This window comes from Hippocampus comes, unplaced genomic scaffold (genome assembly GCF_001891065.2).
Source record: "Hippocampus comes isolate QL1 unplaced genomic scaffold, H_comes_QL1_v1.1 scaffold190, whole genome shotgun sequence".
NCBI classification, from domain to species: domain Eukaryota; kingdom Metazoa; phylum Chordata; class Actinopteri; order Syngnathiformes; family Syngnathidae; genus Hippocampus; species Hippocampus comes.
Genome location: NW_017805121.1, coordinates 414,811 through 439,721, shown reverse-complemented (window position 1 = coordinate 439,721; position 24,911 = coordinate 414,811). Strand labels below are relative to the sequence as shown.

Genomic DNA, 24,911 nt, shown 5'->3' with positions numbered 1-24,911 from the left:
ATCGTCGTTTGTCTCTCGAACCCATTGCTGTTTTTATGCTAACATTACTCTTCCTTTTATTCGTGAATGACAACGGTAAAATTAGAAGCGTAGTAGACAGACCTTTGTGGCACAGCAGTTTGGGATTTTCGCCAACAGCTTCCATTCGCTTCTGCTGGCGCTCGTTCTCCTCATATGACGCCATGATGTCAAACAGTCATGAACCGTTATTTGTGGCGCGCATAACAAGTACGTCAACTTAAAAAATATATATATATAAAGATATATATATTTTCCCCTCAACCGATTTAACCAGCCGGTCTTCGCGTCCCTTTTTGTCTGTCTCGACGCCGCGCAAACGACGGCGCTTCTTCGATGGTGCTTTTCGTGACATACAGCCCGGCTGCCATCTTGCGGCGGTATTCAAGACGACGACAAAATATAGAGTTTTTGTGTGCGCTATTTTTTACAAAGAAAAACATATTTTTTTTGTCTGACTAAATATTTGATTCACAATAAAACAAACAAAATGCAATTGGATTATTTTCATCAAGTATGTAAAAGTTAACTATCTCTCCACAAACACCCCCACACCCTCGCCATTTGCTTTACTGTACGTACTTCATCAAGTATGTAAAAGTTAACTATCAAACCCACAACCCCCCCCCCCACACCCTCGCCATTTGCTTTCCTGTACATACTGTATACAGTACATACACAGTTTGTTTCATCACTTTTTCGAAAATACAGCTTTTATTAAAAAATGTAAGTGTAACTAACTTTTGTTGAAAAAAATGATTTGATACATTAAAGTATGCATTTATTCTCATTTTTATTAGGACTGTAGAATTATTTTTCTCCTCATTTTTCTTTCTCGGCGCTCAATGTTCCCGCCGCAAGATGGCGTACGTGCCGTAACAGACAGCATGGATGCTGTTTAACCACCACCGAAAGAAGAAAGGCGGAAGTTGGTCTGGCCTGGACGGTTCGAAAAAAACGAAAAGCGACGGCGATGTCGTGTTATCGCTTCAACAGAGAACAGGAAGAAAGATGTCATTAAAGGAACTTTTTTTTCGAGTAAGAGAAGAGAGCGAGCCACAGCGGGACGCAGTTTGCTCCACTCAAATTGTCTGAAGTGTGCTGCGTCGTCTTCAATTTAGGAAAAGGCGAGTATTTTCGGAGAGATCGAAAGCGCTTCGAGTACTGTATGTCGGATTACCCAGAATGCACTGCCGGGAGCCAAATTGTCGTCCAGCTCCGATTGCAAAAAGTCTCATTTGTCATTGCTCAGCGTGTAGGAAAAATGTTTATTGCCATGCTTACGATATGATATTGCTGTATTTTCACTTCTACAGGAATATTTTCAATTCGTTAGTTAGATTAGGCCTGTTTCAAGATGTAGGAATGTGATAAAAAAAAAAAATCAGGATGACCAATGTTACTGGAAAAAGTTGGAATAACGGGACACAACAATGTGTAAACTTTGCCAAAAATTGTAAATTTAAGGCAGCGATAACATCCTCATCTTGACGGCATGCATCCCATAAAGCCCGCATCCACGATGCGCATTCGAGGATGGCCGCCACAACAGTCCCCGGGCCACCCCGTCCCACAACTCCGTTTAGCCGCCTCAACATTAGAGAGGCGGAACATGGTCCACTCGGACCCAATGTCCGCCCAATCCCCCTGGAATGTGGGCAAAGTTCTGCCAGAGATGCGATTTGTAACTCTTTCTGACAGGGGATTCTGTCAGACGTTCCCAGCCGCGTTCTTCGACGCCTGCAAAGGCCCCTCCTCACATAGCCTCCGTGGACTGCATGAACCCTGGCAAACTTGGGACAGGCTTAATGTGAATTTTGAAACCACTTGCGGTCGAGTCGCGCCAGAAGTGGTGTGATGCCGCCGAAAAGGCGGCCTTTGGAGGAATTTGGACACGGCAGATGTCTCGGATTTATCCCAGAGTGAAATCATAAGAATTTATCATAAGAAGTCAATCCTAAAGAGTGGCTTACTGCAAGGAAATGTCCTTCGTGCATGATATGTGCCGGGTGCCTTGCGTTTACAATGTTGACCTTTTATTTCTAGGTAAACCTCATCCTTGGAATGAAAGCGATCCGGACTGGATACGCAGCACAAATTGACGCCTCGGTCCACGACGCACCTCCACCTCAAAGCCTGCCCTGCGTCACAAGCGACCCCAAGAGAGGAAAAAAAGAGTGATAAGATAGTCGCAGGTAGTATTGCCTCGAAGATTGAATTCCTTAATGTCCTCCTTGAAGTCTCTGTGTACGTCTACATTCTTACAGATTGTCAAAGTCCGCTAAAAACTAAGTTTGCGCTCTACTTCGGTGACACGCTTCTTTTGACTTCCGCTTTAAGCTGCCGGAGCCCCGCGAAAAGTGAGACTTTTGCTTCAGGTCTCGGGCAGAGTCCTTTTCGCTCGTGTCCTGCAGACATGCAGCAGTTGAGTGTTGGCCAAGAAGAATCGGCGCCTCCTCGGGTTAAAGAGGAGGCCGAGGATCCGCTAGCCTTTCACATCAAGGAGGAACAAGAGGAGGCTGATGTCACCAAGTCGTATAGTCTGAGTAAGTACTCGACTCAACTTGAGTGTATTTCTCGAGCACTTGAAAACAACAAAGTGCTGCACACAGAGCAAAATGATTCATACGCCAACAAACAATAAGTTGACATCAAATACACTAGAAAGCACAGAAAGAGTCACGCTAAAAATCAAGTCTCATGCGGAGTCAGAAGCCAAAGAATAAAAATGACGAGTTTTGAAAGATGGGCAGCGCGAAGGCGGCTTGCCAAACATTCATTCCAAAGAGCGGCGCCGGCAACGGAAATGGCTCCGAGCCTCCGCTCAGTCCTCGATACCTCGAATGGTGTCCGGTCCCATGCAGACCCGAGTCACCGGGTGGGTGCCTCGGAGCTCCAAGAGGTCAGGGGGGGCCAGGCCATTTCAAGATTGGAAAAACAAATAACAGGAACTCTAAAAGGGAGCAGGTGAAGGGATACCGGAGAAGGAGTGATATGCGACCAGTCAAGAGGCGAGCGGCGGCATTTTGGACCAACTGGAATGGAGGATCGACTGACTCCAAAGTCAAGTGCATGACGGTCATCCGGCTGAGATGTGACCGAGTCCAAGAGGTCTGAGTCGGCATAGTTGGCATGCGTCAATGTTAGATTCTGACTAGATACACAACAATGCTTTGTTGTGTTTTGTTTTTTTGTCCCCGGGACCCATAGCGATATTCGTAACAGACAGTTTTAGCCGTTATTGAAACCGTGACCTTTGAAATCCACAGTAAGCCATCAAAACAAATATTTGGGCCAATCTCTCGTGAGTAGGTTTGTTGTCTTGGATGAATTTACGGTGTGTCATCATTTCAAATCCTCTTTACGACAACCGCCCTCCAATTTTTCAATTTGCCGTCCCGTCGCACAACGGCCTCGGCTGAAATCGCAGTTATAATTAACTTGGGTGAGCCAAACTGCGCTTGTGTTCCCGCAGGTGTCCGGCGGGAGCGACTTTGCCGTCAGCCCCGGCTGGAGAGCTCCACCTTGGAGCAGGCGGATCAACGGCCCTCCCGCATAAAAGAGGAAGAGGCGGACCCGCGGCCACCCTGCGTGAAAGAGGAAGAGGAGGAGTTGCCGCTGCATGTCATCGTGATGAAGAGTGAAGATGACGAAGACAAACCGGGCGAGTGGTCCCAGCTTCACCATCAAAGTCCAAGTGGAGGACCGCCACCAGACAACCTCTTCGCTCCGTTGTCAGACAGTGACGACGTGGAATTCCCGTCGAGGAGCAACGCCGACCGTGACGGTGGCGACGACCAAGCGCCGAAAGGCTCTGGGCGGGAGACGGCTCGCCGCAGGAAGAAAACGTCACTCACGATTAAGAAACACGTCGTCTGCTCAGTTTGCGGTAAAAATGTGGCCAAAGAAAAAATCATTCGACACATGAGAACGCACACAGGAGAAAAACCCTACAGTTGCTCAGTTTGCAGTAAAACCTTCTCGTCGAGGGATTACGTGAGCACACACATGAGAACGCACACCGGAGAAAAACCTTTTGGCTGCACCTTCTGCAATAAAACATTCTCGCACAAGTCCCACGTGATCACGCACGTGAGAATACACACCGGAGAGAAACCCTACCGCTGCTCCGTGTGCGGGAAAACATTTGCGTCAAAGGATTATGTCAACTTGCACATGAGGACGCACACGGGAGAAAAACCCTTCGGTTGCTCCATGTGTGAGCGAACGTTCTCTCAAAAGACACATCTGGCCACCCACATGAGAACGCACACTGGGGAAAAACCCTTTAGCTGCACCGTTTGTGGTAAAAGCTACGCTCATAAGAACAGTTTGACGACACACATGTGGGGACACTGCTGAGTGAGGCCACATGCCTTAACCCAAAGCGGCCTGCGTATTCTTTTGAAGAAATTTGATTTGAAGAGCTAGAAATGCTTCGTGTGGCGTGGAGCGGGACACGGCATGTTGTCCTCTTCATCGCACAGCTGATTCCTCGTCCTGATGGCCGCCGCTACATTTTCGTTCACTGGTAGTGATTTCCTCCCGTTTGTGGCGTGTTCGGGCTTCACCTAGAGAGCGATGAGCTGTGGTACGGGTGTCAAACTCTCTCTGTCCACGTTACGTATGGGCCCAGCGCCGTGTTTGCGAAATGTGAATGTCACATGCGAAGGAGACAAAGGTAGTATATCTAGTAAATGTGCCCCCATGATTCATATTTTCAATGCTTTCTTTTCTCCCCGGACAATTCTGCCTCCTTGGCAGCTATTTGTCTTCCTCTCCTGCCTACTATCGAGTCATCAGCAATATCCCTGCAAAATGGCGGTGGGTCACTGTCGGATGTTTTTCCCATTGACATAAACCATACACAGACCCCCGCCTTATCCTCTCATGTTTTGCATGAGAGTGTTAACTACCAATATATGTATTACACCCTGTTACATACCATTGGGCAGACTGTGTCTGTAAAAGCCAGATTCTGAAATTTGAATGAGATGAGTGCTTTTCTGAATAAAGAGTTCAAGCTCAGTTCCATTGAAGTGACTTGGATTAGTCCTGTTGACGTTCTGTACTCAATCATTTATATGAATTCAAGGGGTGGGGGTGGGGGGTATTTTCCCACTTTCAACTGAAAATGACACCACAGTTGCTCAGGTAACGACCAATCACGGCTCGGCAGTTTTCTGAAGTTGAGCCGTGATTGGTGTGTTACCTGAGCAACTGTGATGTCATTTTCAGTCGACAGCAAGTGGTAAAGTAGCCGCCTCATGAGATGGACAAAAACAGCAGAATTTTGCAGTTTCACCCATATTTCACCAATGCTACATCACAATTCCGTATGTAGAGTTCTAGGGTAGCATAGAATACATTGTAAAGAAATGTTTTGAGTCGAATTCCCCTTTATGGAAAGCTCAATTCTCGTAATATATTTCGCTACATAGCGACCACAAAAAGGTTCTGATGCTTGCACCAGTATTTTGGGGGGGGGGGAATGTACAGTTCTGTTACACATCTAACGTGTGTTTTTTAGTGTTTTAAGAAGGTGTTTGAAGCTAACGCTTCAAAGTTTTCGTGTATTTTGTCCCCGAAGGCGCGCTGTAGGTGTCCAAGAGAGCAGCTTGTGTTGTACGCATGCGCAGTGCTGCTTTTCGGCTTTTTTTTCGGCGGCGTGAACAGATGTTTCGCTGATTTATCTCCCTAGTTCTTTTTGAGTCTCGTGCGGTGTAGTATTAGCAGAACATTGATTGGCCGTTGAAATGCAAATGGCGTGGCGAAACGTTGTCACGTCATCGGTCGAGCGACATTCGTGATTTGATACAAGCGGCCAAATCGCGGAGCTTCGGTGTCATTTACCAAACGATTTGATTCATAACTCCTTCAAAATGTGGAAAGAGTTGGACGATGAAGAACTTTGTGTCCCGAGAGAGGAGAGCGAAGGAAAACAACGACATCCGGATGCTGTTTCCAAGACTCGAATTGTGCTACACATCGAAGGTAAACGTTTCTACTTGCCTTCCGCTTCGTCGTTTCGCGCGTTTGGCATTTCTTATTAGACGTGTAGAAATATGAACGTTTCACTACTGTGGTGGACATATTTTCTTGGCGAGATTGTACTGTGCAAACGCGCACGCAATACAATTAGCTACTAGGTGTTGCCGCGCGTACAGAACTTAAAATGACCTCGTACCGCGTGATTGTATCTGTTCTGTTGCGATTCTATCACGCGGAAAATGCCTGCAAGTCAACAGCAATTGAAGATATTTGCTCCACATGCGAGGTGAACTGCTGATGGGCTGTCATGGGAGTTGACCCGAATAGGCTGCTGCGCGTGATCGCACAATCGCGTCTTTTTCTCTTGGCACTTGGTGAAGCAACGCGTAATAGCTGTTATGTTCATCCCTCTCGTTTGGAATTTGTGTAGCAGTAGCTGTCGTGTTAACGCCGTACTGAGTTGTGTGCACCCGCCCGATGCAGTTTCTTGTCTTTCACTCGAGGAGTTGATCGTCATAACTTTGTGGTTTCTTACAGTGAAAATATTGCCACAACTCGGGATTTAAACTCCGTCAAGGAAAAAGAGATGTCATGCAAAATAATGTCGTTTAGGGATTCCACGATACCCCTCTGTTACAAACTTTGAAATGATATCCTCCGAGCAAATGACACTGGAGACCACGTTGTGTCTTGTTTTGTTGCATCTAACTGCAGCGTTCGAGACGGCGGACCGCAGTATTCTGCTGGCTCATTTGCAGCACCGGGTGGGCATTAGTGGCAGCACCCTTGAGTGGTTTGGGTCCTGTTTGTCTGACTGAACATTTTGTGATAGCCTAGGTTGCTCTGAGTCCCGCTCTGGCCCTCTGTGGTACGGTGTTCCACAGGGTTCTCTCTTGGGGCCTCTGCTGTTTTCACTGTATTTTCTGCCCTTTGGTTCCATTCCAAGAAAACGCTGCGTTCGCCTTCCACTGCTATGCGGATGACATTCTATTTCGATTCTATAGCAACTTTCTAGTTGTTCACAATATTTGGATGTTTTTTTTTTTTTTTTTTTTAAACTTGACTTGCTTGTGTGCTGCAGATGCCCAGCAGCGGATTGCTTGTCCAGTCAAAGAGGAAGTTGAAGATCCACAGCCCCCTCATGTTAAGGATGGCGAGGCACAGCCCCCCAATGTCAAAGATGAAGAGGATGAGTTCCCGCTGACCGTGGTGGTGGTGAAGGGTGAAGACAATGAAGACGAACCACCCGAGTCGTCACAGCTAGCTTAACGCTAATACCTTGGACAGGTCCACACCATTCTCATATCAGCAGCCACACATTTTGAGGTGACATAGAAGAGACCAAAGACGAAAGGCAATCTTGTAAAGAGGCACATTGTTCTTCTGTTTTTTTTTTTTTTTTTTTTTTTTAAACTTGACTTGCTTGTGTGCTGCAGATGCCCAGCAGCGGATTGCTTGTCCAGTCAAAGAGGAAGTTGAAGATCCACAGCCCCCTCATGTTAAGGATGGCGAGGCACAGCCCCCCAATGTCAAAGATGAAGAGGATGAGTTCCCGCTGACCGTGGTGGTGGTGAAGGGTGAAGACAATGAAGACGAACCACCCGAGTCGTCACAGCTTGGTCGCCGCAGCCCGAGTGGAGACCACTGCAGAGGACCCCCGCTGTCACGTTGCGACATTGAAGATTCCATCGATCCAGACGACGACCAGCTCTCAGACAGGGGGACGGGCAAAGGACGATTCAGCTGCTCCGTCTGCGGCAAGAGCTACGCGTACAAGTGCAGCTTGACGCGCCACACGCAGACGCACACCGGAGAAAAACCCTTCGCTTGCTCCATCTGCAGCGCCAAATTCGTCCGCAAGGTGGCGCTGATCGCGCACGCCGCCACCCACACCGGGAAGAAGTTGTTCGCTTGCGCCGTGTGCGGTAGGAGCTACTCTTACCAGAGCAGTCTGAATGCGCACATGCAGTCGCACAACACCGAGAAGCCCTTCAGTTGCTCGGTGTGCGGCGAAGGCTTCATTCAGAAAGTCGCTCTGATTGCCCACATGACGACGCACACTGGAGAGAAGTCGTTCTCATGCTCTGCGTGCGGGAAAACCTTTTCGTATAAGAGCAACTTGAATATCCACATGCGCACGCACAAAGAGGAAAAGTCCTTCAGTTGTTCAGTTTGTGACAAAAGATTCTACCTCAAGTCCATTATGGTGTTGCACATGAGAACGCACAGCGGGGAAAAACCTTTTAGCTGCTCCGTTTGTGGTCAGAGGTTCACGCGGAAGGTGAACATGATGAAACACAAGAGATCACACGCGGGACGAAATGACACTCCAGATGTTTTAAATTCAAACTGAAGGTTGTATTTCAAATCGACTGTGGTGCTGTGTAAAGGTATAATACTGTGGCTGTGTATTTTTGATGTTTAGTAAAGTTCTCATACATGAGAAATCAGGATGTATTGCAGGGGTCCCCAACCTTTTTTGCCCCACGGACCGGTTAAAGTCAGACAATATTTTCAGGGACCGGCATTTAAGGTGTGGCGAATTAATACAACAAAATAATATGGTATGAGCTGCATGAAAACTGTGGTGTTTTCGAAATATAATAATAAACACAAGTAGCGTCTAATCTGGTCGCAACACTCTTATCGCTCTGGTAATGTTTAATGCCTTCAAAATACGATACAACGCAAATTCAAAGTGCATGAAAATGACGACTCACCACAGCCCCGAGCTTGATTTTCTGCAATCAGACAGTCCCATCTCGGGGTAATAGGAGACAATGACACCTCAAGTGTGTGGTTTATGTCCAGTCTACTTCGTAATTTTGTTTTAGTCGCCAGCAGCATTTTTACTCATTTTGCGGGCTTTAGTGTTTTGTTTTTAAGCGTCATTGGTCACGTGACCGAGAAGTGTGGCTTGACGTGAGTCAAGCGTGACACAGACGGATGTAAAAGAGAATCCGGTAATTTTTCAAAATAAAACATCTTTCGTGTTCCGAAATAAATAAAACAGAAATAAGGCAAGTTCTTCCTGTGCGGCCCGGTACCAAATGCCCTGCGGACCGGTACCGGTCCGCGGACCGGCGGTTGGGGACCCCTGATGTATTGTATGTTATGCTTAGCAGTTTTGTTTTCCGTCACACGTGGTGGTGATGATTTTTTTTCTGTTGCCTTTTCAGATCTTACTGTTTCATTTTCTTTGATTCTTAACTGTCTGTGGAGGGGTTCGTCTACATGTACCATCAAAATTCACATTTTACGTTTGTATTGTTCATATTTGCAAATACACACAAAATCTCTCCCTCAGGTTCATGAGCTAGTGGTGATAAGTAACGCCACTAGAGGGCGCGCGTTGTACGCCACGCACACGCGGCAGCGTAAAACCACCACCGAAGAAGAAAAAAAAGCGGAAGTGTGGGTCGGCCCAAGACGGAACCAAAATAAGCGAAGCGAAATCGAATGGAAAAAAAATCATCAAAATGTTGAAAGACTTGGTAAGGGAGAGACTCATTGCCGCTGCTGACGACATTTTCACGTTGTTTGAAAAAACAATCGCGGCGTACGAGGAGGAACTTTGCCGAAAAAAAGAAGAGAACGAGCGACAACGACGAGAACTGGAGGCTGTTCGCAAGACAGGCGTTGTGCTCCTCGGCGATGGTATGTTGTCCAAAATTGAACCAATCATTAAGCTTTAACCAATACATTCAAAGTTAACGGTGATTGCAGAATGTTCTGGAATCGTCTCAAAGGCGCGCGCCTACAAGCAAAACCAAGCAAGCGGTGGCGCTATAGCATTAAGTTTAATTTCCTATTGAAATGCCCTGAAATTCACCCAAAACACGAACGAAAAATTTGTAATCCCAAAAATGGCACTTTGCAGCGTTTTGCTTCATAAAAGCTGAAATAGATTGTAAAAACAACAAAACGGGTTTGTGCGTCACGAGGCCATTGTGCTGCTCATTCTGGTGTGCTCGACTTGCAGAAGAAGCGGTCACTCGCACCAAAACACCGACAAGGAACCAAATGAAACGACATGACAGTCGGGTTACGCCTGCACAGAATGTCACCTGAAGCCAAAACGTCTCCATGGATTGCGAATCACAATGGTGTTAGGTGCAACAAAAAAAAAAAATCACATTTCGTGATTGTGTTGTTTGCGACTTGCAGATGTCCAGCAGCTGATTGCTGATCAAGAAGAACTTCAAGGCGTCAGCTCCCGTTTGGAACCGGAAGGTCCAAGGGCCCCCCAGGTAAAAGAAGAGGAAGAGGAGGCTCCACAGCCCCTCCGTGTGAAGGAGGAGGAGGGGGAGGCACTAACTGTCATTATCGTGAAGAACGAAGACGACAAAGACGAACCACCCGAGAAGTCTGAATTTCATCATCGCTGTCCAAGTGGAGGTCCACCATCAGACAAACTTTTAGCACCGCCGCCGCCACTCAGTGACAACAGAGAAGAAGCTTCAAGGAGCAAAGCACACTGCCAAGGCGACGGCAAACCTAAAGAACACTTTGCCTGCTCGCTATGCGGAAACATCTATTCTTACAAGTGCCAGTTGACCATTCACATGCGAACGCACAGTGGGGAGAAACCCTTCGGTTGCTCGGTGTGCCATAAACGATTCACCCAAAAGGTCAACATGGTGACGCACATGAGGACGCACACCGGAGAGAAACCTTTCACGTGCTCCGTTTGCGGGAAAAATTACTCCTACAGGAGTAACTTGAACGATCACATGAGCACGCACAAGGAGAAAACCTTCAGTTGCTCCGTTTGCGGGAAGAGGTTCACTCAGAAAGCAAACATGGTGACGCACATGCGAACGCACACGGGCGAAAGACCCTTCACCTGCTCATTTTGCGGCAAAACCTTTTCACAAAAGCCCACCATGGTGACGCACATGAGGGTGCACACCGGGGAAAAACCTTTCGGTTGCTCCGTTTGCGGGAAGCGCTTCTCCCACAAGAGCAATTTGAACGTGCACATGCAGTCGCACACGGGAGAAAAACCTTTCAGCTGCTCCATTTGCGGCGAAGGATTTGTCCTCAAGGTGGCTTTGATCGCGCACACAGCAGCCCACACCGGAGAGAAATTGTTCGCGTGCTCACTTTGCGGGAAAAGCTTTGCGTACAAGAGTAACTTGAACGCACACGTACGGAGACACAAGGAAGAAAGTAGTAGCGGTGGTTGCTCACTTGATGAGGAATTGACCTGAGCACAGGTTATTCATGTTGTATCACACTTGTTAAAAAATAAAAAGTTTTGTTGCATGTGATGGTATAAAAGTAGTATAAAACGTGTGCAGCATTTTTTTTTTTTTTTTTAGTATACTGCACATTTTTTGGTCCAAGAATGGGCAATTTAACTGCTGGAGGCGACCACAATTTTTCATCCGTGCTAATGGGGGCCAAATAAGACCACACACACTTTCTGAACAGATGTACTGCGTGATGTTTTTTTTTTTTTAATATATGTGGAAAATCCGTGCTCTTAATATAAATATCAAATTTCAGTGCATGTATAAAAGAGTCACTTTCTTCACCCAACAACATAGGGTTTGAAGCAAACAACAAAATAACCAGATGGTTTTGTTTTTTGTTCCAGTGCAAACGGCTCTTGCAGAAAAATTATCATTCAAGGATGGTACAAAACTGCCAAGCACTTTTTTTTTCTCACATAAACCAATCCACGCAAAATGTTAATATTATTGAGCTACACTTAAATGATTGTCCTGCACATCATTTAACTTGGGGAGGGCTGCAGTGTGAAGCGTGAGGATCCTCAGCCCCCCCAAACCTTCAAGAAGAACAGCAACCCCCTGACGTGAGGCAGGAACAGGAGGAGGCTGACGTCACTGAGTCGCCACTGACCTTCGTCGCAGTGAAGAGAGACGCAGGCTGCTGTCGTGTGTTCCTGCTCTGTGTCGCGATCATTGTGATCAATGTACACCAAATGCAATGTTATCTTTTAGAATCAATAAAACGACAATGTTTGGTATTTGATTGTACTGTTGTAATATTTACATTGAAATGGTTGTGTGTGAGGGGGGCACCACAGGACTCCTGAATCTGAGATTGGACCTCCCAATGGAAACTTTTCTCCAGCAACCTATCATAAAGACTTTAGCGGCGAGGCTGGGGACTGTGCTCTCCTTGTTGGGAGATGTTTTCCGGTCAACCGCAACCGCCTACAACATTCCGAGCCTTTTGGAACTCCAGGGGGGATCTCATCCACTCCTGGATCTCTGCCACCGAGAAGCTTTTTGACCACAGCTGCATTCTGCTTGGCTTGCCGGTACCCATCTGCTGCCTCCAGGGCTCCAAAGATTAAAAAACAGCCAATTGGACTCCTTCAACTTGGCGGCAACTCTCACTCCTGGTGTCCACCACTGAGTTTGGGCTTTGGTGTCTTGTAATGTTATTATTTTTACAATTTTAAATGGATCGGAGAGCCACGCGGCCAGCATGTCCATCTGCATCGTCGTCAATACCGCTTCAAGATGGCGGCCGCGTGTGACGTGATCTCCACTCGACGATTGTAGAACCACCACCACCACAGAAGAAGAAGGCATTGAAATAGACGCGTGAGTACGACGAGGTTGATCGAACGTATCGAAGCGGGAATTGAAAATCGTCCAAATGTTGAAAGATTTGGTGAGGGAGCGACTGCTTGCGGCCGCCGACGAAATCTTCGGACTTTTTGAGAAAACAATCGCGTCGTACGAGGAGCAACTTCGTCGAGCGAGAGAGGAGAGCGAGCGGCAACGACGACAACTGGAAGCTTTTTCCAAGACGCAACTGGTGTTGCACGTCCCAGGTGTGTTCGCATGCTTACACGTTTCTCCCGAAGTTGGAGGCAATTTAGTTTCTTTGAAGCGTTCTTGGAAAGTCACAAGGACAATTAACACTCCGAAAAAATTTCAGTAAATTCCTTTTTTGTTCAATAATCCTCGTCTTGATTCGAGACAAACAGGGAATCACATCTGTGGGCAATTTGGAGTCTAAAGTGAACCAAAAAAATGAATAAAATAAAATGCAAACGAGCCAAAATTTGAACGCCGAAGCCTCTCAGAAGTGTGAGGCAAATGTTCTCATCACCTGCTGCCTTTGGAGGCCACATCTTGCCATCTGTGCCACATGTTCACACAACCGTTGTCTTGTCGCACGTGTCCCGCAGACGCGCAGGGGCTGATGGGTCACCAAGCACAACAACTTCCCCCTCAGCTGCAGGGGACCCCCGCCGATGTGGAGCACACGCAGCCCCTCCAAGTTAAAGAGGAGGACGAGGCGACGGCTGTCCCCACGAAAAGTGATGAAGGACCCCGCGAGTTGCAACACGTGATGACAGAGACCAAAGGACTCCGCGGCGCCGTTCCGCAAGGAGACCACCTCTTCGCTCCGCTGTCCGACAGCGACGACATTGAAGAACTTTTGAGGAGCGGGACGGACAGCGAAGGTGAGAGGAGAAAAAAACAAAACAACAACACTTCGTTATCAACACAAAATCATGTGATTGAGTCACTTACATCGACATGGCACGCATTATTGTAACGCAAAAGTTACCTTCATACCACTTGAAATATTACACACAATTAAAAAAAACAAACAAACATATGAATACATTTTTCACTGATGGAGAATGGTTCCGTTTCGTATCTCACTCTACACTGTAAAAAAAACAAAATCCATATGCACAAAGTAAGCGAGGGCAGAGAAGAAAACCATTTTTTTGACTTTTTGACTCTGTTTGGAAAAAAAAAAGCTCAGATATTCACACAGTGACCATGACATCACGGCTAGCGCCCAAGGGTTCAGCTTGCAGATGTCAGTAGGCCCCGTGATGTCATTTTCAAGTGGCAGCGCGCAGTTGGAGAAAATGGCAGCCACGCCGTCGAGCGATGCATGAAAACGGATTCTCTTTTCTGCCTATAATCCATATTCCACAAAGCCAATATTAATCATAACACACAATTGTCGAGACATTTTTGGACTCGGCTTCCCCTTTCAGGCTTGAGACGATGTGACTTACTCCCACAGAAGAACTGGAGGGAAGCTCCAGTTTGGCGCATGTCCGGCTTCGCCGCATTAAGCAGGAAGAGGAGGAAGAGGAGGAGGAGGAGTCCAGCATCAGCAACATGCTGCTGACCGGCGCCGCGGCGAAGAGCGAAGATGACGACAAATCGCCCGACTGGTCCCCGCTTGAGCATCAGAGTCCGACGCCGCGCGGCCAGTCGCACGTGAGCACCCGCGCCGGGGAGAAATCCTTGAGCTGCTCAGTTTGCGGTCACAGAGCCTCTCGACAGATTCACCTGGTGGCGCACATGAGGAAACACAGGGGGGGTAACCCCTTGAGCTGCTTCGTTTGCTGCCAAAGGTTTAGTTCCAAGGCGGCTTTGGCGGCGCACCGGGTCACGCACGCCGCCGGCAAACCTTTCGTCTGCCCGGTTTGCGGCAAAATCTTTTCCTGCGAGAAAAACGTCAGCGATCACATGCGCACGCACAGAGAGGACTCCTATCGTTGTTCCGTTTGCGAGAAGCGCTTCGCTCAGAAGGTGACGTTGGAATGGCACATGAAAGCGCACGCCTTGGAGCAAACCTTCACCTGCTCGTTTTGCGGCAAAACCTTCTCTCAAGAGGCCTCCATGGCGACGCACGCGCAGATACACACGGGGGGGAAAGCCTTCGCCTGCGCTGTGTGCGGCAGGAGGTTCTGCGTCGAGGCAAACATGGCGGCGCACATGAAAACGCACGACGGCGGGAAACTACTCTCGTGAACCGACTCGCAAACGTGCTCATCCGATCGCCTTCAGAGACCTTCGTGGCCTAGCGTGTCCGACTCTCAAGCATGAAAATAACTCGTGTGAAGTTTAATGCTTGATTTGCGATTCGAGCTTCACACAGGTAAGAAACATGGCTGACGGTGTGACAACTTTTGCTCAGGGTGGTGCCACGTGCCGAAAACATGCGCCACATATGCTGCACATTTGACCTGGACCAATGCCCCCCCCCCAAAAAAAAAGAAGCAGTTATTAGATGAAAAATGCACATCAATCTGAAAAAAAAAATCTGTAAGATCCCAAAAAAATGCAGATGAAAAATAGAGAAATATGAAACAAAATCCACAAATATCCGAAAACATCAAAATAATAACAAATCGGATCATTCTGGAAAAAAAAACCCCAAAACATTCAACCAAATGATACAAACGTCCATTTTGAAGAAATTTGACTTTAGTCAGATGCGCTGAGGTGAAGCCTGAAGTGGTGTGAGGTCGTCGCGCTCTTTGGAAACTCTCTTCTTTGCACCCCTTTCGAGACCAACTCCAATATTGACTTGCTCTCTCATCCGACAGGCTGAAGCGGCGCGAAACCAAACGCAACTGTTTGCGCAGAGGTCAAACTCCCGCGCTCGGGAGTCGTCCGTTCCGCCACTCAAGCGCAACCAAATGGGACCGGCTAGCCGCTTTCTGTTCGCGTGCGCGCTCGCTTATCGTGTCGGCGTGACAAAAGTCAGCTCGCTCGGGTTCGCCGCGACTTGTCACACCGGCTCCACGCAAAACGCCGGCGCGTCGCCGATCCCGAAAGAGCCGGGCCGCCGACCGGCACTTCTCTTTGCTCACAGCGGGGCCGAAGCATTCCGTAGAAAAGGCTCAGCTCGTTCCCTTGTTTATCGCGAGACGTTCGTGTTGACGCTTGTAAGTATCGCGTTATTTCACTACCTGCCAGTTCCGGGTTTGCGTCCTGACCAAGGTCATTCCGTTCTTATCGATTTCAGCCTTTGTCCTTTCAAATCCTTTGTGCCGTTTACCTCATCGGCGATTCCCTAAGCCCTCGAGTACATGAACAAACGTGAGTACAATGTGGTGTATTTGTCCTGTTTAATTAGTTGCGACTGGTGTTCGCGAGTATGCTAGCCGCATTAGCACGTTAGCACCGCCACGTTCGCGAGTGTTAGCCGCATTAGCACACGAGCATCGGGCCACCGTGTTCGCGAGTGTTAGCCACGTTAGCGCGTTAGCATCGGGCCGCCGCGTTTCGCGACGATTACCTGCTAATACCGTGGCATCGTTTATAATTTTATGTTAAGTTGTGTTAATGGTGCGATGTCTGTAGCTCCTTCCTGTTCTGAAGACGACAGTGTATTTTGTTTACAAATGTGTGTCGGCCTTAGTTTCATTACCTGTAAGTGTAGTTAATTCATGTGGCCCCTAGATGGTGCCATTACCCTGCAGTTGATTTGTTATTCCTTGGTTCCATCCAGGAATATGAATGTTATGTTATAACATTGAAGTTTCCTTTCCTCACACTTGGAGACTCGATTCCTCTCCATTCATCGACCCCCCCCCCTTTTCAATCACCGAAACCTCTACTCGATCCCTCTTCATCCTTCGATCCCTCCTCAATCAACACCACCCTATTGTTTGTATTTCCCCGTATTCATTTTACACCCCCAGTAAAGAATTATTGAAACACCCCCTGGAATTCCTGTCTCTTCCTACCTGTGCTCTGACCAGCACACCATCTGGTCTACAGTTATCTCCTTAAAATGAATCAGTCCTATCGCCCCCCCCCAACACATTCCTTCGATTCAGATCCACGTTGCAAAGTAGCCGAAAGCCATTTGCGACTCCTTTGCATACATTCACGGCATTTAAAATCCATGTCGAAAGCACATGTCTAATATGAATTGACAAAGACAAAAAGGAAGGACTCCCTTCACCTTGCTTTTTTGAGGAAGTGTGGGGTCGCCGCACATGCCAGCCGTCTTGCTCACTAACCCTCATGAATTATGAGCACCAAAATAAGGCTGCGCGTAGGTGAGTTTTTCAGTCAAGACTTATTTGTGAGGTCCTCCAGAAAAAAATGGGGAATGATTAAGCGCAAAACCAACGTGTGCTGAGAAAAGTAATACGTAGCTCACCAGTCTCGAATGAGACTGCTCACTCAATCACATACCGAGAAGTGACAAATCAGCCCTTGGTCCCGCAGGGGTGACTTCTGAAGAGCTGCAGATGTTTCGGTTTCACTCGCACGACCTAAATAGGAACTGAGAGAGTTTCTCGAAAGCAGAAGTTCTGCGGCTTCCTTTGAGTTACCCGGAAAATAAACCCACAACACAGAGGTCTCACACGAAACAAAGGTAGTTTGCGTCAAGTCATGGCCGTTCATGAAAACTAGAACTGGAAAAAAATGGTGAAAAGGACAGTGTGTCGAATGTTTTGGTTATTCAATGTTAATTCATTGTGTAAAAAAAAAGCTTGAACATGTTGGTGGCAGGCACCGTAGTAGCACTTTGAGCTTATTTCGTTGCATTCTCTGAGCCTACCACTAGGTGACACTAAATTCTACTCACGTAACAAAATCCAAAGGAAAATGCAGCATTTTACGTGACAAAGCGATTGCGAAGAGCCCCTTCATTTTTCACCAGCTTATCACAGATGATCCATCCCTGGGGGGGGGACCGCAAACATGTGGACGGCCCACCCCCAGAGGACAAAAGGAGGGAGGGAACCTCCCCAAAGGTTAAAGTTAGTTGAAAGTTGCCGCGACGATACTGGAGCTGATCCATTTTTTTTTTCGCTTTCAACTGGAGCTTCTGACGTGGCTTGTTACGCAACACCAGCACAGCAGGCTTCCTTCCCAGAAGTGACTTACGCAAGACTGCTAACGTGGCCCCTTTTGTATCAGTTGACAGTGCAAGTTGAAGTTCGTGAGACCAGATTTGGATTCAAAGTCGCAGAACTTTGAAGTACAGCCGACGTCTTTCATTTGCTTGAGAAAAAACATTGGTCAAGGTGAGCGCTGGATGTCTTTTGCACTCCGAAGATGACTTGGCGGGAAAATAGTCTTTCCTTCCAGGCGGCACAGGACAACCGCATGACGCCACAATACGCTGGGCCTAAGTGACTAAGAGTTGACATTTGGGAACGTCAACATTTCGATGAATAAAAGTCCCGTCATGCAAGCCTGTGCTTCAAAATATGAAACCAGACAAAAATTGCAATGCAGAGGTTTTTTTTTAATGCAGTAAGACTACAAGGAAAGCGGTCAACATTTGCATACAGGCAGACATACAGCGACCCAAAATCAGATGACACAAATAAATAGTATTTCCTATTTAAATGGGACCCCCCCCCCCATTTTCTTTCCATCTTTCCCCAGTCCACTTTTCAATACTTGAAGCAAACTCCATCTCCCACGAGCCATTGCGGCATGGCGAGCGCTACAGACCTGCTGTAAAGTGAAAGGGAGCTCCATCGTGCGCTTGGCCACAAATACCAACAGGTGAGGCTTACACGTTAGCGCCGATATCAGCGCTGGCGTCGAGCGCGCTTCCTAAATTGTCGCTTTTCAGGAGACTCCCCCCAAAAGAACGGCACGTTTGTTTCCCAATCTGCGGTGCATCGTCAAAGAGCGCCGGCCATTTTCAGCACTTTCGATTGGACAATGAACACGCGCGCGCGCACACACAGAAAAGCGGAAATTCACACGATTGTAACAACGGAGGTTCGGGCTCGCCTCCGGCGGTAGGTCGGATCAATTTTCGGGGCGAATGGCGAGAGTGTTCAAACGCTAATGAGCTGGGGGAAGAGTTCGTTGGCAAACATGTCGTCCCAGGGGCTGTCGGAGCACAGCGGGGACGACATGTCGCTGAAGGGGGACGGGGGGCCCTCGTATCCAGAGTCGCTGTGGGCGTCCGCCGGGCAGGCTTCCTTGTCGGCGCCACTGAGGGCGGGCGAGCTGGAGGTGGAGGAGGCGGCGGCTGCGGGCACGCAGAGGAAGTCGTCCATCTGTCTGGGGATGAGCACTTCCTCCGGCTCGTCTTTGACGCAGACGTCCTCCTCGTCCTCCACCACCACCTCGGCGACGGGAAGGAAAGCCAGCGCGCCGTCGTCGCTTTCCTTGGCGTCTTCCGCGGCCACCTCTGCCGGCTTGGTGTAAATGTGATCCAAGTGGATCAGTCCATTAAGGGTCTCCAGCTTAATTGATGGGGGCCCCAGAGGCGCAGGTGCGGCGGCAGGTACTGGCTCCCCGCCGCCGACCAGGAGCACCGGCGGCTCCTCGCAGGACTTAAGGAAAAGCTCCGGGTCAAGGATGTCCAGAATGCCCAACAGCAGATCAGACTGGCGAGGGGGGCACAAAAAAAAAAGGGGGGCGGGGGGGGATTAGCCTGGTGAACTCTCACCTCGTTGCAGAGAGTAACCTTAGCAAAACCTAAGTCAACCACATCTACTTGCCGCTGTGGTCAAATGTGGCTTCCGTTTCCAAATGACAGAATGGCCAACATTGGATTTGCAAATTACTTTCATCACGGATGGCCAGTGGACTCGCATTTCTTTGCGTAAATCTGGAGAGCGGGGGAACCCTGCTACAGTTGTACCTTGACTGACAAGATGAATTTACTCCCGTGTTCTGAGCTCGTGCAACCCTTTTAAAAAAGGCTCCCAAGAAAAACCGATGATCGTTACATATGGCCAGCAGAGGGCAGCATTGATCTCTTTTGGATGAGCTCACCGTACGCGTCATCACGACGCGTACGGGGCAGACACTCGGCGACGCTGGCCATTGAGCCAAGTGTTTGTCGCCTTAAATCGACCACGAAAGAGAAAAGGTAGCGAACGTTTTCATGTCCAGGTAGAAGAGATGACGTAACGTACGTACGTGTGGACACGCGCACGATGCTGCTACTCCGAAATGCGTGCAAATAGTTGGTCAATTTCTTTGACTGGTGATTCATTGCATATTCAATATCAAAAGCACCTGTTCATTCTTGTTGGTATTTTAAAGACGCCAAAGGCTCTTAACGTGTTTGAGGTGTCACTAGAGCAAAAATTTAGCAGAGTAAAAAAAAAAAAAACAAAAAAAAAAAGCTTGTTTTCTGAATTTTTTTTAAATTCAAAATGTTCATAAAAATGGACTAAGGTAGAAAAACTTTTGGGTGATGAAAGAAGAGAGTCTAATCTCTCTCCTTTGGGAGCTTGTGCGGGCTTGCAAAGGTCGGTCAGAATGCTCGCCACAGTTTTTTTTTTAAAAGGGTCGTCGTATTAGGGGAAACTGTTCAGTGTTTGGTCGGGTTTCCATGATAAAAGATGCCCCAGCGGAACCTTTGACCGTGATCGGAGGTGCTCGGCGCCCCTACCTCATTGTCTGCAGCATCAGGACCATCTGTATCCATTGGGAAGTTTTCAGGTTTTGGGACTGCTGGGTCTGCACCTGCTGCAGAGGCACACGTAGCCTGAGTGCTGCGGACTCAGAAGACCCGAGTCCCAAACCTGCTTCTTTCCCATTCGACATCCCATTCGACACCGACACCTGAACCGGGGGAGGGGGAGGGATCAATTTGTTGTTTGCAGCGCCAAGCCGCTCGGGCGCAAAGACGCCCGCCCCAAAAAGAGAGTCGCACCTTCTCCTTTGTGTCGAGGCTGTACAGCCGAAGTCTTAGCTTGAGCTCATCGTTTTCAGTCAGCAGCCCATTGTTTTTTTCTCGCAGGAGCCGGTTCTCAATGTGAAGCTTTTTGTTCTGGACACACGCGCACGGCAATACAAGTTTATCCTGCTTGCTCTGGAGACTGGGAACACACCAAAGTCAAGCGGGTAATTGAGACGGAAAGACTGAATGACAGCATTCCGGCTAACACAATCAGAAAATACCTCCAGTTCCAACTCCAGGACCTGCTGCTCCAGTTCGCCCATTTTGGCTTTTTTTCTGTCCCTGGCGGTCTGGGCTGCCACTCGGTTTTTCAGTTTCCTGTGAGGTGGGGGCAGGAGGACGAGGAGGAGGGGGAGGAGGGGGGAATAAATAAGGCTCAGTGAGGGCATTCTTTCCGCGATGCCGCGTAATCGTCTCAACCGGCCATGTTCCTGCCACGCAGGCACGTCCTCGTCCTGCCGGGCGGGTCCAACTCCGGCCCGATAAGCAGGTTTTAAAGTCCAATTGATACAAGCAGCCATTTGCCTTCAAGGCAGCTCTGCTATCTCGGGAAATAACGAATCCTTTTCGCTTCTTTGCGGCGTCGTTAGCACCGTACGAACACAAATGAAGCAAACTGCCAAATCTCGATTTAAAAAAAAAACGAAGATAAAACAATTAACGACAGTTTACCCACTAAACCACGCAGGAGGTTGGAAGCCAATAAATAAAACTGGCTTTCAAGGAAAGTTTGAAAAAAAAGATTGCCGCACAAGGGAAAAAAATGTAAATGCATGATTAAAATGCAAGAAACAAGATGGACAAGTTTATTACGCTTGAGTTAAACGTCACCGCCATTTTGTGTGATTTAATCGATATCGAATCATATTCAACCGATCAAACCAAAAAGATAAACTACTGTACATAGATTCAAGGCGAACCTTCTGAGCGCCTTTTCCTCGGGGCTCAAGTGTGTGAGCCGCTGCCTTTTGCGGACCGGCTGTCCCGCCGAGCTGCTCGACTCGGAGTCCGACGACGCTTGGCTGGGGGAGGGCGGCAGGACCACCGAGATGGGGCGGCCGAAGCTCGCCGTCGAGCCGCCGCCGCCGCCGCTCTGCTTCCCGGAGATCAGGAGCAGTTTCTGGGCGCCCCCGCTCGTTGCCGTTACCATCACCATGTTCTCACGATATCCTCGGTCTTTGATCACCCCTTCCCCCCCCCAAGAAAAATAAAAATAAATACGAAACTAAAAATACACACGAGCTGGCGTCCTTTGTTGTTGGAATCGCGGTGGTACTTCTTCTGACAGGAGGGCGACTCGGCGTCGGCAATTTTTCTACCATCGTGGTGATCCCTGATAGGCTGAAAAGGAAGCTGACGTCACGGGCGTTGCGGCGTGTGATTGGACAAGGCGATGACCCCCTAACGCATTACAAGTTTCAGACACTCTTCCCAAAAGCTTTATTTTCTTATCGACCACCCACATAAAAAGTCAATAAATCCTGTTTATTTAATCTTTGGTGTTTCGTTATGCAGGAACAGTTCTTGAATGTAGTGTGGGGGATTCACCGAAAAGAACGTAAGGCGAGCTTTCGGGAGGAGGGGGACTCCAAAGTGTTGCATCATACTGTACTTGGGTTTTTCCTGGTCGAGTCACCAAACAAGCTGCGTGCATTCAAAAATAAATTGCTAAAATATTCAGCACCAAATACAACTGTCACCGAGAAATGTTTAAAACAATAGTCATAAAATAAATTCTGCACTGTTTGTGTTAAAACTATTGTGTGTGTGTGTGTGTGTGTGTGTGTGTGTGTGTGTGTGTGTGTGTGTGTGTGTGTGTGTGTGTGTGTGTGCGCGTGTGTGTGCGCCCTGCTTGAGCGCGTTCGCTGATCACGATGCATCATAGATCGTCACCGTATCATAATTGTATCATGATACCATTTATATGGTCAATTAATCAGCATTCCTAAAACACTGGGAGTGGGGGGGGGACCCCAATCCTTTACATTGGCAGATCGTGAAATTCCTATATGATGATGCGTAGTATCACACAATCTATATATTGTGATACTATTGATATCATTGGCCAAATATCAGGATACTGTATGGTTTCAAAGAGTTACTCACGTCTTTGAAACTGGAACTAAAATTGCAAATGTCTTTAATGTATCTTCAATCAAGCGAACACATTTTCTCATCGAAAGGTTTTTGTTGTGACACGTTCATGACTGTTTTGCTCCGTGTGATTAGCTCAGCGGGAAATCAAGCCCATATTAAGTCAGCGTTACACAATCAATGTTCGTGTTCAGGAAAGCCTGTTGAAAATGCCTGACCTCCTTTTGTAGTTTCCGCCTTCTTTTATGACCTTTGATTTTTTTTTTGGGTCACCTCCTTTTTGTTACTTGGGGATATGAGCTAAAAATCCAGTGGCAAGTAGGCCATAATATTTTTGTCACAGCATTCCACTTTGCTTTTTTTTACTCTTTGTAAGAATCTGTATCGAGACGAAAGCATGTGGTATCGGGTGGCGGCCATGAGAAAACAAACACTGAAAACATGCTCGACGGTATGTGCTCCCTCAAACAGGAATTTTGAGTTTTACCAACCCAGAGAGAGCAAACGTTTGCCGGGCTTTGGCTCCAATCCGCTTCTATGACGCACAACATTCAACAGGAAAGTGAGCACTTTGGCTGAAGTGTTTGTTCCTTTGCTAATGTCGCTCCAATGCAGCAGATTGAACCGTGTGTGAAACAGCTCTTGCAGTACCCAACATCTCAAAGCCGAGGAGGAACCGTTTTTGGTCACCGAAGTGAGTCTTCTCACAAGCGATCAATTGCTCAATGTACCAAAATAACAAATTCATCAAAAAGGAACCGATAAACAAATACATCACAGAAAAACATTTGAGGGCAGCCTGGTGGTCCAGTGGTTAGCGCGTCAAACTCACAGTGCAGAGGTGTAGGGTTCAATTCCAGCTCCGGCCTCCCTGTGTGGAGTTTGCGTGTTCTCCCGGGGCCTGCGTGGGTTTTCTCCGGTTTCCTCCCACATTCCAAAAACATGCATGGCAGGCTGAACACTCCAAATTGTCCCTAGGTGTGAGTGCGAGCGCGGAGGGTTGTTTGTCTCTGCGATTGGCTGGCAACCGGTTCACGGTGTCCCCCACCTATTGCCCGAAGATCGCTGGCATAGGTTCCGGCACCCCCCACAACCCTTGTGAGGATAAGCTGATCATAAAATGGATGGATGAAAAAGCAGTTCAACATTAATCTTAAAATGGTGAGAATATAATGCAATAAATAGATCGTGATTAAATAGAATTAAAAAAAATACATAAAAGTTGAACATACAATTAAAAAAAATCTAAAAAAAACACAAAAATTGTAAAGTAACATCGTAAACATGGCTTAAAATCGAGTAATACTGTACACAAATACAAATAAAATAGCAAAAATAATGCACATTGCCATGTTCCACATGGAAACTGGCCTTTCGGCTGTCATTGGGGGCATTGACATTTTGTTATTGAAATAAAAAAGGAAAAAAAAGAAATGAGTACAACTTGCAATGAGTAATACAAAAACATGATACATACAAATCATGCAATTTATACCATGACCAAAAAAAAAACAAAAAAAACAACCACCACAACATATAGAGTGTATATAACAACAACAATAGTCAACAATATCAGAATACTAACAGAGACCAAGTAATTTAGCGTGGATGCAATCGTATCAAATTAAATCATGGAAAGGGAATAAATAATAATCATCTCAAGTGTTTGTTTCCCAGTAATCCCAAAAAAATGTTCCACAAGTTCGTTTTTTTTGTTGTTTGTTTTTTAAGGCGCTTGCAGAGTGCGCACACTATCTCCCGGTGGAACAGCAAACAAGAAGCAGCTCACATAGGACGACGCACTTGCCCAGGCGCCGTAAAGGCTCAAAGTCCACAAAGCCTTCAAAGCTTTGCGGGATTGTTGGGACCGCGAATAGCAGCACAGCATTTACTGGCTGCTCTTTGCCATTTGACTGCTTCTATTCAGCACTTTTAAGTTCGTAAGTGCAGCAAGCTCAACTCCAAGCATATTTTATGAGGTCTGAGACATCTCATTCACTGTTCTGTGGCACACTAAAGCAACTCATTCGTTAGGTTTATTTTGGTAAAATATGATAAAATGCTAACTAGCTAGTTCATTTGAGAAATTGCAGCCCAGTCTTTAACTCGGTGTATTTAAATAGTTTTGGTAGTTTCACTTTGGAAAAAGAAGGCCCCTGTCTTTACAGTGGATGTCTGTGACGGACAGAAGGATAAATAACAAGCACATTTTAGCGTTTGTACCTCACTACTTCCACCGACATCAATGTGAAACAGTTTTGTAGGCCGAGGTTGCCTCTTGAGCGAGAAAATGCATACTAGCTAGCACATTTTATGATTTGTAACTCGCCCTTTGACTTTGTTTATAGTTTCGGTTGTGTCAATCAGGGGGATGGGTGCAG

General features: G+C 47.4%; 5 protein-coding genes across 7 annotated transcripts in view; 3 read left to right on the top strand and 2 right to left on the bottom strand.

Moving 5' to 3' along the window:
* LOC109513455 (tigger transposable element-derived protein 1-like) overlaps positions 1 to 556 on the bottom strand; it is a 3,308-nt gene extending 2,752 nt beyond the window's left edge. The window contains exon 1 of the mRNA XM_019865953.1: positions 103 to 556. Within this exon, the coding sequence (XP_019721512.1) occupies positions 103 to 184 (82 nt within the window). The 5' untranslated portion in view covers positions 185 to 556. The remainder of the gene's footprint in view (positions 1 to 102) is intronic.
* A 1,689-nt stretch (positions 557 to 2,245) lies between these two features.
* Positions 2,246 to 18,287, top strand: LOC109513482 (zinc finger protein 436-like). The gene is made up of 3 exons (XM_019865989.1): positions 2,246 to 2,564; positions 3,494 to 4,182; positions 18,017 to 18,287. The coding sequence occupies exons 1-3, from the start codon at positions 2,435 to 2,437 to the stop codon at positions 18,026 to 18,028; spliced, it is 831 nt and encodes a 276-aa protein (XP_019721548.1). The 5' UTR covers positions 2,246 to 2,434; the 3' UTR covers positions 18,029 to 18,287.
* On the top strand, positions 9,343 to 11,585 carry LOC109513463 (zinc finger protein OZF-like). Of its 2 annotated transcripts, none has more exons than XM_019865968.1 (2): positions 9,343 to 9,650; positions 10,176 to 11,585. In XM_019865968.1, the coding sequence occupies exons 1-2, from the start codon at positions 9,489 to 9,491 to the stop codon at positions 11,220 to 11,222; spliced, it is 1,209 nt and encodes a 402-aa protein (XP_019721527.1). In that variant the 5' UTR covers positions 9,343 to 9,488; the 3' UTR covers positions 11,223 to 11,585. The 2 variants fall into 2 exon arrangements, with proteins under 2 accessions (XP_019721527.1, XP_019721525.1); XM_019865966.1 differs by having other exon boundaries at positions 9,344 to 9,666; positions 10,177 to 11,585.
* LOC109513464 (zinc finger protein 771-like) lies at positions 12,316 to 15,020 on the top strand. Of its 2 annotated transcripts, none has more exons than XM_019865970.1 (3): positions 12,316 to 12,823; positions 13,184 to 13,462; positions 14,047 to 15,020. In XM_019865970.1, the coding sequence occupies exons 1-3, from the start codon at positions 12,646 to 12,648 to the stop codon at positions 14,778 to 14,780; spliced, it is 1,191 nt and encodes a 396-aa protein (XP_019721529.1). In that variant the 5' UTR covers positions 12,316 to 12,645; the 3' UTR covers positions 14,781 to 15,020. The 2 variants fall into 2 exon arrangements, with proteins under 2 accessions (XP_019721529.1, XP_019721528.1); XM_019865969.1 differs by having other exon boundaries at positions 12,317 to 12,823; positions 14,044 to 15,017.
* Positions 18,004 to 21,720, bottom strand: xbp1 (X-box binding protein 1). Its single transcript, XM_019865972.1, is given in 6 exon segments — positions 18,004 to 19,129; positions 20,146 to 20,253; positions 20,256 to 20,318; positions 20,410 to 20,526; positions 20,658 to 20,754; positions 21,357 to 21,720. Coding segments are annotated over 6 exon segments (1,179 nt in total). The 5' UTR covers positions 21,593 to 21,720; the 3' UTR covers positions 18,004 to 18,571.
* Between the last annotated feature and the right edge of the window lie 3,191 nt (positions 21,721 to 24,911).

Coding starts and splice junctions, on each gene's coding strand:
- LOC109513463 (XM_019865966.1), top strand. CDS start 9,489: ATGTTGAAAGACTTGGTAAGGGAGAGACTCATTGCCGCTGCTGACGAC. Junction 9,667..10,176: donor CGTTGTGCTCCTCGGCGATG/GTATGTTGTCCA, acceptor TGCGACTTGCAG/ATGTCCAGCAGCTGATTGCT.
- LOC109513482 (XM_019865989.1), top strand. CDS start 2,435: ATGCAGCAGTTGAGTGTTGGCCAAGAAGAATCGGCGCCTCCTCGGGTT. Junction 2,565..3,493: donor CACCAAGTCGTATAGTCTGA/GTAAGTACTCGA, acceptor GTGTTCCCGCAG/GTGTCCGGCGGGAGCGACTT.
- LOC109513464 (XM_019865969.1), top strand. CDS start 12,646: ATGTTGAAAGATTTGGTGAGGGAGCGACTGCTTGCGGCCGCCGACGAA. Junction 12,824..13,183: donor ACTGGTGTTGCACGTCCCAG/GTGTGTTCGCAT, acceptor CGTGTCCCGCAG/ACGCGCAGGGGCTGATGGGT. Junction 13,463..14,043: donor GAGCGGGACGGACAGCGAAG/GTGAGAGGAGAA, acceptor TTACTCCCACAG/AAGAACTGGAGGGAAGCTCC.